Here is a 13,175-nt window from a genome sequence, read left to right as displayed (position 1 = left end):
AACATCGCTCTGCACTGGGAGACTCGGCGAACCTGCTACCTGTTTCCCCATCCATGGCTCTTTGCAAACATTTTGACCTTGGGGTTGCGTGCATCTTCCTAGGCTGTCTCCTGCAAACGCTCAGTTTCATCAGCAAAACGGGGCCAGCAGCAACAGATGCAGGTCTCTCCCCGTCGTCTACCACCCGCTCCGTCACCAGGCAAGGCTGAGTGTGTACACTTTCCTCTCGGGCCAAGAAGCCACCGCGGAAGCAGGGAGGTGCCAGCGGGGTCTTCGGGCTGCGCGCCCAGCGAGCAGGGCGAGCGAGTAGCGCGCGAGCCTCGCCGGAGCCTCCCGGGTCCGGAAGCGCCACAGCCGCCGGCGCCCTCCCGCTCCGAGGCAGCGCCGTGCCTCGGTGCCACCGCCAAAGAGGCTCGGCCCCGCGCAGGCTGGGACGCGCGCCGGAAGGCCCGGGCTCGTTGGGGCCGCCGCCGCCCGGCTGTCGGCGCGGCGCTGCACTGGGGGCGGGGAGTCTGATGGGAGACGCGCGCGGCGCGGAGGAGGCGGCGGCCCGGGAGAGGGAGAGGGAGCGGGAGAGGGACTGGGCGCGGGAGGCGGGAGGCGGGGGACAGGGGGAGGCGCCGCCGCCGCCGCCGCCCGCCCCTTTCCGCTGGGGAGCAGCTGCAGCAGCAGGAGCGGAGCCGGAGCCGCGCAGCCTCCGCCGCCGCCGCCGCCGCCGCCGCCGCCGGGGGATGTGGCCGGCGCCCGCCCCGAGCCGCGCCGCGTCCTGAGCGCCCCGCCGCCGCCCGAGCCGCCGCCGCCCGAGCCGCCGCCGCCGCCGCCGCCGCGCCGTGCGGGGCCAGGCCGCGCCCTCCCCGGGCGCCCGCCGGCTCGCATGCCGAGGGGCTCCGGGGCGTAGCTGCGCGCCGGGCGCCGCCTCCGGGCTCCTGCGGCCCCGCCATGGGCTGCTGCAGCTCCGCCTCCTCCGCCGCGCAGGTGAGGGGCTCCCGCCTCCCGGCCGCCCGCCCGGATGCCTCCCCCGCCCGTGCGCCCCTTCGGCCCCCCGCGCACTCCGGAGGGCGCCTGTCCCGCAGGTGCCCCCGCAGGTGCCCCCGCAGGTGCCCCCGCGCCCCCCCCCCCCCGGCTCTGCGGGCGCCTTCCCGACTTGGCCTCCTCTTCCCAGTCACACCTGAGCGGCCCGTCCCGCCGCCTGCAGGTAGAGGCGGCCCGGGCGCCTGCCCGCTGCTGTGCCCAGGCGGCACCCGGTCCCCGTCCTCCGGGCCCCGCGCCTCTCCTCCCACCCCCTGGGAGTCTCCCCTTCCCCTCCGCCGGCCGCGTGCGGTGCCCCCAGGCCGACTGCCCCCCAGCGCGGGCTCTCCCCCCTTTGCCATCTTATCCCAGTTTCTGCTCCATCGGGCATTGATTCCGCCCCTTGCCCGTGGCCCCGACCCGGGTCCGAGCGCCGGAGCGCGTGCCCGAGCCCGTCCACCGCCCGCTGCGCGGACCCCGCCGGCCCGCGTGCGCCCCACCCCCGGGCCGCGACCCTGGGCTCCGGGCCTCCGCGCCGAGGCCCCTGCGGAGCGCTGCCCCGAGCCGGGCGGCACAGCGGGCACCTGGGGGGTGACGGGAGCGCCACGGAAACTCCCTCTTTGTTGCCGGTGTAACAGGAGGAAGAGGTGCCGAATTTAGTTTTCCTGTGGGCACGGGCTGAATGTTGTCGCCGAGGGCTGAGATGCAGAGATTTCTCCCAGCTGCCACCCTGCCCCCATCCAAATTTCGCGAACCTCCCTCTCCCTTGGCGATCCGAGCCTTGAACCTGGATGGGAATGTTTAGACAACTGTATAAGGATCAAATGTAATGGAACTTGACTGCTGGCCACTAATAACTGAGAGGACCTGTTTGTAAATTACCTAATTTAGTGGATTAGTGAGTGTATTTACAAATACGATAAAAAGCAATCAGGAATACTGCATCAAACTGTCTGGCGGTGGTGTATGAAAAATAGGCTCTGACAACGCCTGGGATGTAATCCCACAGTTTCATTAGCGTAGAATTTAACTGTGGTCTTTGGTTTGTTTGTTTTGGGGGAGACGAGGGCTCTTGTTTTTAGAAATAAAGGCTGGTTGGTTCTTGGTGAAGAAAAAATGCTAGTTTGGAAAAAAGAAAAAAAAAAATTCCTCCAGAGATCTAGCATCTGCGATAATGCCAGAAGTGTTTTGCTGCTGCTAAATGACTATATATAACTCAGTTTTAAATAACCTGCATACTTGTTCTGAAAATCTGAGATCTGTTAGAAAATGACTAGAATTGCAGATGAATGGAGGACATTTATGTTTTATCAAGTATCCAACCCATTTGTCCAGTTCTTTTTTTTTGGGGGGGGGGGGGTGTTTGCTTACTGTTTTTTTTTTTTTTTCTTCCCCCTCCCCTACTAGGATCACAGTCAGGCTGATTGGTTTAGTTAGTTAAAGCTTCCTATTTAGTTGGAATAGCAAAGAAAACTATGTGTGGTTGGTGGTATGGAGCAGAGGTCGGTAGACCAGGGTTTTCATATTAACAGTTAAAGGTGTTGGATTACACAATACCTTTCCACTGGTTAGGGAGTTTTGGGGGAGGGGGAATCTAATTGAGTGCTATTCGTCTAACATTTGCTTACATATTATTTTCAATAAAAAGGTGTTTTCATACTGCTTTTCTTATAAGAGCTGGGCTACTTTACATCCTCTTTTGGTGGTGAAATGCCTTTAAGGCAGGAAATTATTGATAGTTTGTAGATGGCTTGTTCAGCGTGTGAACAGTTAAAATTGGGAGGGAGGAACGCTGGACCAAAACTCTGCTTTAATCATAGGTCTTGCATTTGACCAGCTCCACATCTTACTTTTCAGAATGCTGTCACATACGTTTTCTTTGCCTTTTCCTCCTCTTGTAGTCACTGTTTCCTTCATGCCACGTTCTACAGACAAGATGCATGTCATGCACCCTCAGGGGTGCATTTTTTTTTTTTTCCTCTAGATTCCTATAACCAATTGACAGCTGTCACATGCCTTTAAGTTCAGCTTTAGGGACTTGTAGTGTTCAGTGGAGCATTGAGGAGCAGGTTTTGTGCCAAAGAGCTCGTCTTTTTTTTTTTTTTTTTTTTAATTTGAGATTTTGGCATCATTCTTCATTTGTGAAATGTTACCAGTCTACTGGCATTTAAATGCCCCTTTCAGGAGTATTTCTGGTTTTAGAATAATATATCTATATATATTATGTTGAAACAAAATAGGAATGCAACTTCGCATCACTTTGAACCTCTCTTGGAGGCCTCAGTGGTAATTTCAGGCAGAATAGGTTTCTTTTCATCCCTTCTACTGGACTGTAAGCTTCTTGAGTATAGGAACTGTTTTTGTTTTCCTCATTTTTGTATCCATTGCAGTGCCTCACTGTTACATACCTTGTACAGAATAGTTGCTCAGCAATATTCAGTAAACAGAATTATGTACACACATTTGAACATCTGGCTGCAAGTAGCATTGAATATGAGTCCAGCCCTGACCCATGTGCTGTTTTCACTTCCATAGGCTGGTTGACTAATTCTACCAAGCTATCCTCTTTGAAGCTCAAATTTGGACTGTTTAAGTTAAAACTGACCTGCCTTTCCCACGTTCCTTCCTATTCTGTCAATGGTACCATCAGTTTGCAAAATTGAGCAGGATTTTCCTTTTCTCCTGGTGCTCTGCTCAATGCCTATATTTTAGCTGGAGCAGTGGCTGTAACATCTTTAAAAAGCTTGTCTGCAAACTCTAATGATAACCTGCACAGCACATCAAAACAACGTGCTTCGGGGTACTCTGCAGTTCAGCTTAGCTTTTCTCAGTGGTATCGTCAGCAATTTTAAAGCTCTGGCAGGTTTTATCAATGTAAATATAGTACGTTTCCTTTTTGTAGTAGCGATTCACTTTTGAAATGTAATTTATTTTTCCTCCTAGTCTCTTGCTATGTTGTAGACTCTCATGAAAGAGTTTATGGTCTTCCCAACTGTTTCATCTCTTTTAGCCTGTCCTGGTATTATTTTCATTTTCTTGGCAGTGTCTGGATATCATAATTTGCCATCAAAATAATTACCCTGTTTTAGGATTTAGATCAAAGGAAAGTGTCACATTCTATACGAACTTGCATTTCATTGCGGAAGGAGCAAATTATTGGCAGAATAATTTGTGCTGTATCAGTTATGTACATCTAAGAATCTTAAGAATATCTAGTGAGTCAGGGCTCTTATAGAACTCTTAATTATGATTTTTATTAGTGACCACTATGAGTTATTTGCTAATATTAGTAGCTGCGCAAAACGAGCCAAACACATGATAGCCTTTGCCTAAAAATCTCTTTGAAGGGAACATAAAAGTGAGATAGTCTTGAGTTTCTTTTTACAGCACTAATCTTCCCTAAGACTCTTAAAATTTATTCCCAACTCTCCATAATTCGTTTGTTCTGTTATAACCTGACATAATTTCTATTCTTGTAATGTTAAACTTCAAAGTTCACTTGTAAATCTTCAGATTTATGAAATGTTCTTTTCCATTGACAAACCCGTTTGAATGAAGCAGGCTTTCCAAAGATTACTTAGCAAATTGCCGTAAGTCTTTGTCGTTAATGGCTAGATCATTATTTCTCACAGCAGTGCTTTGGAGGCCAGGAGATTTTGCAAGTGCTCTGAAGTTCTATGTCCTTTGGTTCTAACCTTAGAAATTGTGAGAAAGATAGAGGAGTGTCTTTCTGGTTGAACAAACCGCCTCTTGTCTGTCTAACTTTAGGAGAAATAGTGCTTGTCTATTGTCTTGTCCCATGGTCCTCAAACTGAGAGCTATAAATTTAACTGTCTTTTTCTAGCTCTTACATCTTGTCGAGGGAGTAATAAAAAACAGCCAAGTGGTTCACTAATACTGGTTAACTTTTGAGTATGTTAACTGTTCCTTAACAGATTTTAATAATACTGTAGTCTCCATCTACTTTGTAGGATTTGGAGTCAGATGATAAAAATGGCATTTGAAGAGTGTGATGGGATTTCCCAACAGAAACTAAATTGTTCCATTAAAATATGTCCAGGAAAGTAGACTTGGTCCAACTAGGGATTAAAAAGTCATGGCATGAAGATGTGTTTTGTTTTGTTTTTTTCCTACTTCTGAGTGCTCTGCTGTTAGTATGGAAGACCCACTCCTCAAAATATGTAAATCAAAGTTACTGTTAAAATTGGAAAATAATGTAAAAATGGTAATGCTTTTAGTACAGTTATTTTCCACAGCCATTTTCAGGTATTAATTTCTACAGTAATTCCGAAGTTGACTCTACTCTCATTTTACAGCTGAGGAAATTAGGAGTTGGAGGTTGGGAAACTTGGCTGAAGTCAACTACTGAGTGACAGATCCAAACTTTAACCCTGGTTTCTGGATCGCAGTTCTGTGTTCCTGTGTTCACATGCATGCTTCCCAAATCTTACATTGCAGCTTACTGTGTCTTTAGAAAAGTTCCACTGGGGCACCTGGGTGGCTCAATCTGTTAAGCTTTTGCCTTAAGCTCAGGTCATGATCCCAGGGCGCTGGGATCCAGCCTCATTTCGGGAACTGGAAATGGGGCTGGATCCTCTCTGCTGTTGTTCATGCTTATGCTTTCTCTCTCTCTGTCGAATGGATAAATAAAATCTTAAAAAAAAAAAAAAAAAAGAACCACTCAATACAATTCTGAATTAAGGAATTTCCAAGTTAAAGTCATGCCACCATTTTGAACTTCCTGCAGTTTCTAGCTGTGGAACAACATACTATAGCAAAAGTAGTCTAGCTAGAATGTTCCCAGGCTTAAAAATACTACCAAATACTATTTGATGTGTTCATCCTATCATTTAGAAATGTTATTGGCTTGGGAGGATAATTATTTATAAAAATACATTCTCTATTATGCTACTGGTAATTGATTAATAGCTGTTTTTGCATATAACCCTCCACCCCCTCCTGCCCCCACCCCCCACCTTCCAAGAAGAAAAATATTTCCATGTTGTAACTTTGGCTCAGATTTTTGGGACTTTAGGGGATATTAGAGATAAACCAGTCCTACTGTCTCACTTTTCTGTTGAGCTAAACTAGAACTGAGAAGCTATGAAGTAGTCTGATGTCAGAGAAATATGTTGTGATGTAGCTGGGACTAGAAGCCCACTCTTAATCTCTTGCTTTTTTTGTAGTACAGTTAATTCTTAATGTTTTAAGTCTTATCTTTGCAACCTTGGCTGTATATTAGAAACACTTGGAGAACTTAAAAAAACAGTAATGCCTGGCGGCTTGATCCGTTAAGCCTCTGCCTTCAGCTCAGGTCATGATCCCAGGGTCCTGGAATCGAGCCCTGCATCTCTGCGTTGGGCTCCCTTCTCAGTGCGGGGCCCACTTCTCCTCCTCTCTCTGCCTCTCCCCCTGCTTGTGCTCTCTCTCTCTATGTGTCAAATAAATAAAATCCTTAAAAACAAAATAAAACACTAATGCCTGGGTCCTACTCCCAGAGATTCTGATTTCAATGGTTCTAGGTCACTGCGTGGGCATCACAATTTTTTGAAGCTTCCCCGGTGATTCTTCTCTGCCGCCAAGGTTGAAAACCATGGAGAACATACCTTTCTTTAGGTAACTTCATCCCCTCTTATGGTTTCAATTACAGTTTGTATGCTGACAATTCCCAAAATGAATTACTGAATTGAAAGAAACTCTGTTCTGGCCTCTGATCCTAATATCCAGCTGATGACTTAGCACTTCCACTAGAATATCTTAGAAGCAGCTCAAACTCAGCTTGTCAAAAACTGAACTCAAAATTTGTACACACACACATCTTTTTCAGAATCTCTGGTATCACTGAAGGATACCAATATCCTGGTGTGAAAGCTGGAAACTGAGGCATACAGGAGCCTGCTTTTCATTTCTCCTCATCTAGTCACACGTTTTGCTTCTTTTACCTCCTAAATTCAACTGCCAGCACCCCAGTCTAAGCCTCCATCATCTGGCCAGAACCTTGCTTACAGATCTCCCTGTATTATTCATGTCCCCTTCAGATTTTTCTTTGTACTGTACTCTTAGTGATCTTTAAAAAAATCCAGAGTTGTTTGTGTCCCTCTCCTGCTTAAAACCTTTAATGGTTTCTGATGGCCTTTAGGACAAAGACCAGAATCTCTGACCTTAACCAACAAGACTCCTTGTTGGCTGGTCTCCCTCTCTCCAGCGTCATTGTCCTCTTATGCCAGGCATCGTACTCTTTGTGCTCCAACCTCACAGACTCCTCAGTAGATTGTATTTCTTCTCCCTTTAGGACCTTTCCCACTTGCTATTCATTTGTTTGGAAGATTCTTTGTTTTCTTCCTGGCCTTTGGCTGGCTACTTACTCTTAAGTTTTAGCCTTCCAGTCATTTCTTTGGAAAAGACTCCCCTGATCTTTCAAACCAGGCCACATCTCCTCAATAAATTCTCATAGCCTTAAGTATTTTCCCTTTGAATGCTTAAAATAATAAATAATTATACAATTGATATTGTCTGGCCTGAGAGTTGGCAAAACTATATAGTCCATGGGCCAAATCTGGACAGCTACCTGTTTTTTATATGGCTTGCAAGCTAAGAATGCCAAAATTGTGTGTGTGTGTGTGTGTATTTAAATGGTTGAAAAAATCAAAAGATTATTGTATGATAATTTATTTCATACAAGTTGTATGAAATTTGACTTTCATTGTCCACAAAGTTTTAATGGGATACGATCCTACTCATTCATTTACATATTGTCTGTGGCGGCTTTCATGCTGCAAAGCAAGGTTGTAGTCTACAAGTGTCAATATTTATTCTGTGGCCTTAAAAAAAAAAAAGTATGCTGACCCCTGGGCTAGACCAAGCTGACGAAGAGTAGGACTATGTCTCTTTTGTTCATTGCTGTTATTCTCTGTGCTAGATTGATCCCCAGTACATAATAGGTGCTCAGGAAATATTTGAACAAATTAGCAAAGGTTCTCTTTTTTCCATGGATGTATGTGGATGAACTCCTACCTTAGCAATTCTGCTATTTTAAGATTCTTAAAGGGATACTTTCAAAGAATATTCTCTATAGCATCTTCAGCAGCATTCTTCAGCAGCTTGTATGTTGCAGATATACATCTCACATGAAGCAAGGGGACTTAAAGAGGTGTAAGTTCCTGTGTCAAGGTGGATGGGAAAACACTGGTCCGCTCTAATAATGGGCCAGTTGGATTTACAGTGCTGGTGTTTTTATAACAGGCACAAATGGATGGGACTTTATGTGTAGTGTTACAAAGAAGAAGTGTTGGAACTGGTAAAAACTTCAGTTGTTAAAGAGGCATTGTTATTTCTATTGTGGGAATTCACTCTGGAAATGGTTAAAGTTTCTGGTACAGTAATATTTCTTCCCTTTTAGTACTTTTTGTTTTCTCATTTATTTGGAATTTAGCACAGCATGATGTTCCAATTTTAAATTTATGCATTGTGTCAAACTTGGTACTCTTTTTAAAAGGTGATTTTTGAGAGTGATTTGCACTTTTCAGTAGTTTTTTTTCTTAAGATTTTATTTATTTGAGAGAGAGAAGGTGCACAAGTGTGGGGCAGGTGGGATGGAGGGGGAGAGGGCAAAGCAGACTCTCTGCTGTTCTGGGAGCTGGACTTGGGGCTCTATCCCAAGACCATGGGATCATGACCTGAACTGAAGGCAGATGCTTAACCAACTGAGCAACCTCAGGCATCCCTTTTCAGTATGTTTTAATATGCTCATTGGTGGTGGGGGAGGTCTTAGTTTATTTTTTCCTGAGATAGACTCTTTTTTTTTTCTTTTTTAAAGATTTATTTATTTTAGAGGGGGGTGTGGACAGAGAGAGAGGAAGAAGCAGTCTCCCCTCTGAGCAGGGAGCCCAACATGGGACTTCTCCCAGGACCCTGAGATTATGATCTGACCTGAAGGGAGGTCCTTAACTGACTAAGCCACCTAGGTGCCCTGGGAGAAAGTCTTAAGTTGACTCTCTGCTGAGCACAGAGCCCAATGGATGCAGGGCTCCATCTCAGAATCCTGAGATCATGACCTGAGCTGAAACCAAGAATTGGACACTTAACAGACTGTGTCACCCAGGTGCCCTAATAGACTCCTTTTTAATTTTGTATCAGTTGTATAATAGAATTTACTTAAAAAACATTTGGTTGATAAACCACTGGAATTTATCATGTGAAAATAACATTACTCTTTTTAGCTGTTCTCTATAACATCTCACAAACAACTATTTGAACATTTATTTAGAAAGGAAACTCTTCAAAGCTATTTTTAGTCTAATTTTTGAGGTTGCTAGATACACTGAAAATTGTTAAACAGAAGTGTTTGATTTCTGGATACTTTAGTATAATGTTAAAGAAAATAGCAAGAAGAAAAACTGGAAATAGATGGTTACTTCTTGATACTCTAGTAGCAATGAAGATATGAAAATTTGCTTTTTTTTTTTTTTTTTAAAATTTTTTTTTAAATTTTATTTATTTATGATAGTCACAGAGAGAGAGAGAGAGAGAGAGGCAGAGACACAGGCAGAGGGAGAAGCAGGCTCCATGCACCGGGAGCCCGATGTGGGATTCGATCCCGGGTCTCCAGGATCGCGCCCTGGGCCAAAGGCAGGCACCAAACCGCTGCGCCACCCAGGGATCCCTGCTTTTTTTTTTGTAGCATTGTGATAATGATGATGATCTTGTAAGATTTTTCATTATGAACCACTTAGGATGATTCAGCTGTAAGAATTAAACCTTAAATCTAAGTAGCTAAAACAGGGGCGCATGGTGGCTCAGTGGTTGAGTATCTGCCTTTGGCTCAGGTCATGAATCTGGGGTCCTGGGACCAAGCTCCACATCGGGCTCCCTGCTCAGTGGGGAGTCTGCTTCTTCGGCCTGCAGCTCTCCCTGCTTGTGCTCTGTCTCTGTCAAATAAGTAAAATCTTAAAAAAATAAATAGTTACAACATTAAAAAATTAATCTCTCATAAATTGAGAGGTAGGGTGTCTACTAAGTTGGTTAGTTTAATGGCTTGATGATGTCAACCAGGACCTAACTTCCCTCTTTGCTTTAAAAAAAAAAAAAAAAATGTTTAAATTAGGCAGCTTCTCCTTCCTTATCTGCCCTCATGATCCCAAGATGGATGTGGCTCTTCTGACCTTCTTTTGCTGAGCCAACAACCTCCAGTGGTTTCCCTGTAGGAGGAGATAGGGAGGGCTGCATACTCATCCCTAAACAATTTCTAGCGAGGGGGAGGCAAAGAACCCTGTAATTGGTTGGCTTAGGCTCACCAGGATTTCCTGGAGTCAAGTGGAGGGTGGAGCAACACTAGAACAAAATTAGAAATCTGCCAGCAGTGCAGAGGGTGGGGATGGTGACGGAGTATGTCAGCCAATAGTACCTGTTACATGGTTTTGCCATTTTCTTCTGCCTGTGAAGTCACACCTCTGTAGTGTTTCCTAACATTTTGCTTATAGCTCCATTATAAGACTTTTCACAGTTCATAGCTGAAAGTCACACAATTATCTTCCCGTTCTCCCAGTAATACTGCTCTAGCCACCACTGAAGCCCCTATTTCTTTTACCCACCCCACTGCCTCTTTCCCGTTCTGAGGTCAGGATAGCTTCAGGATAAAGAAGACCATTTAAGGTTGGAATGATGGTGAAGTAGCTCATTAATATTCCCCCAAGTCCAAGAGAATCTTGGGGGTTAGTATAAACTCTGCCCTATGGCTCTCAGTTTCCCTTTCTACCTCTTCCGTATGTGTTTTTGTCTATTCAGTACTCATTTATTCTCTTTTCTCTTACATTTTCTTTTTTCTTCTTCACACCCCTCCCTGACGCATCAGGAGTCATAATACTGAGTGGAATAGACTAGGACAGAAGGAAGAGAGAGCACCTTTTTTTTCTTTCCCTCCTGTTTAATTTCTTTCTTTTTCTTTTTGTATAAAGAATAAAAAAGCTGAAGGTTCACATTATTTAGGAAATCTATGATGTAAAGAGCTCATAAAAATGCATCTCTGCAACAAATAGCTAATTTACAGAAGACGAAATAGTAAACTAATATGTAAATGTGTTCAGTGTTACAGATAATCAAATTAACTGAAAGTACAGAGACTCTCTTACACCTGCAACTTTGGTAAAAGTTAACAGAATATTAATTGCTCATGTGGTTTTGACTCAAGTGTACTTTATTGATTTGCTGAATAAATTGGAATGACTCTCTTGGGACATTGTTTGATGACATACATTGAAAGCCATAAAAAGCAGTTGACATCCCTTATTTAGTACTCCAGAAGTACAATAAATACTATATGCAAGAATCTTTCCTTTTGGTGTTATTTATAATAGCAAAAGAATTTAATTTTAAATATAACATTTTTGGTGTAAAATTTCTTTTATGCTAAAAAACGTGTGTTATATGTGTCTCATTTCCCATCCCCAGCTTAATGATCCTCCTTTAATGCTTAAGTGGCCTTCTATCTTCCTTATAAGATATCCTTTCCCTACTGTTACCCTGAAGAGCTATTAGAATCCATAGAATTGAACACCTTCTTATACTGATGGGAGTAATGGCTGTATAGCCAGACTGCATGGGTTTGAATTTCAATTCTGTCACCAGCTGGTTTATTTGGACTAAATTCTTTTAATATTTGGCTCCTCACTTTCCCCAGATGTAAAATGGGAACAATTATAAAACCTGTCTCATAGGCTTATAGCAGATTGCACAACCCATGAAAATGTCTCCACCATTATGATATTAATGGAAACTAAATCTGTCACATGTCTTTGTATACATTAATCCTGCCCTGAAAAAAATCCTGTGTGGGTTTGGGAAAAGGGATCCTGACTTCTAAAAATTTTCAATTATGTTAGGAAGATGAGTGCTAAGGGTGAAATAGCAATAATGAGAGCTAAATTGGGTGCTTAGGAATTCAGGGAACGAGGAAAACAAGAAAAGATGGACCAGTTGGTGAGTGGGCTACCTGAAAATGGCCATTGATCTGGCCTTGAAGGATAAAGCTTAGAAAGAGTGGAGGGGATAGTCAGATTTCAGTAGAAAACAGGGAGAGAGGAGGCATTCCAATGAAAGGAATTGCTTGAATAAAGGCAAGGAAGCCTTTAACATACTGCAAAGGAGACCTTGCCCGAGTAGAGAGAAGAGGTCATACTTGTAGGGAAGGCATTAATATTTGAAGGGAAGGAAATAGGCGGCCATGGAAGAGTTTTCAGAGTGATTTAAGGAAGATTAATATGACAGCCTTGCCTGTGCTCAAAGTAGGAGAAGGGGAAACAGATGCCACCCCACGAAGCTGCTCACTATCTTGGACCAAACAATCTAGTGTTTCCCAAATGGGTAACAGAGAAGATATATTATGGAATTGAAATAGGACAGACTTTCCTGATTTATCTTGGTATGTGGGATGAAGGAGAGGGATAAAACCAGTTTAGAATGCCATATAATGGAGGAAGGGTATTATACTAGGCATCACAAGTGGAGATGGACACCAGTATGTGGGGAAGGGAAGATGAGTTTAATTTTGTGTGGACTGAGTTTTGACGCGATACTGATAGCTCCATATAGCTAGCAGTTTCCCATAGGCAATGGAAGACCCAGAACTGGATTTCAAGTAATGCTTTAAGTCATGTTCATTGAGTGGATGCTTTCAGGATGGGTGATCTCTGAGGGGAAGGAGACGGCGTGAAATACGAGAGCAGACAACTAGAGAATGAGTGATGACTGGTCGTTGACTAGGGGTTTCCCTGTGCTGAATCCCCATCTGCTCTCATACAATAAATTTCATTTTTTTCTCACAACTCTGGGAGGAGTAGCAGTGTTAGCCCCATTTTATAGATGAGGAAGCTGAGGCTGAGAAAGCTTAGGCGGTTTGGCCAACTTCCCTTATTTTTTTATTTTAAAAGATTGTTTTATTTATTCATGAGAGACCCACAGAAAGAGGCAGAGACACAGGCAGAAGGAGAAGCAGGCTCCATGCAGGAAGCCCGATGTGGGACTCGATCCTGGGACCCCAGGATCACACCCTAGACTGAAGGCAGATGTTCAACAGCTGAGCCACCCAGGCATCTCCCAACTTCCCCTAAGTAGTGTCAAGCCCAGAGTAGTTGAAAGCATGTAGTTGAAAGCATTTCCTCCTGCACATTCGT

At 44.3% G+C, this 13,175-nt stretch overlaps 1 protein-coding gene across 3 annotated transcripts in view; it reads left to right on the top strand.

Moving 5' to 3' along the window:
- The first annotated feature begins 841 nt into the window (after positions 1–841).
- Positions 842–13,175, top strand: part of SLC44A1 (solute carrier family 44 member 1) — a 192,394-nt gene continuing 180,060 nt past the window's right edge. For all 3 annotated transcript variants that reach the window (XM_072727798.1, XM_072727796.1, XM_072727797.1), the window contains exon 1: positions 842–975. In XM_072727798.1, the coding sequence (XP_072583899.1) occupies positions 940–975 (36 nt within the window). In that variant the 5' untranslated portion in view covers positions 842–939. The remainder of the gene's footprint in view (positions 976–13,175) is intronic.

Source organism: Vulpes vulpes, chromosome 12, assembly GCF_048418805.1.
Source record: "Vulpes vulpes isolate BD-2025 chromosome 12, VulVul3, whole genome shotgun sequence".
In the NCBI taxonomy this organism is placed as follows: Eukaryota; Metazoa; Chordata; class Mammalia; order Carnivora; family Canidae; genus Vulpes; species Vulpes vulpes.
Note: the sequence above shows the minus strand (reverse complement) of the source record. Positions and strands in the feature narration are given on the sequence as shown.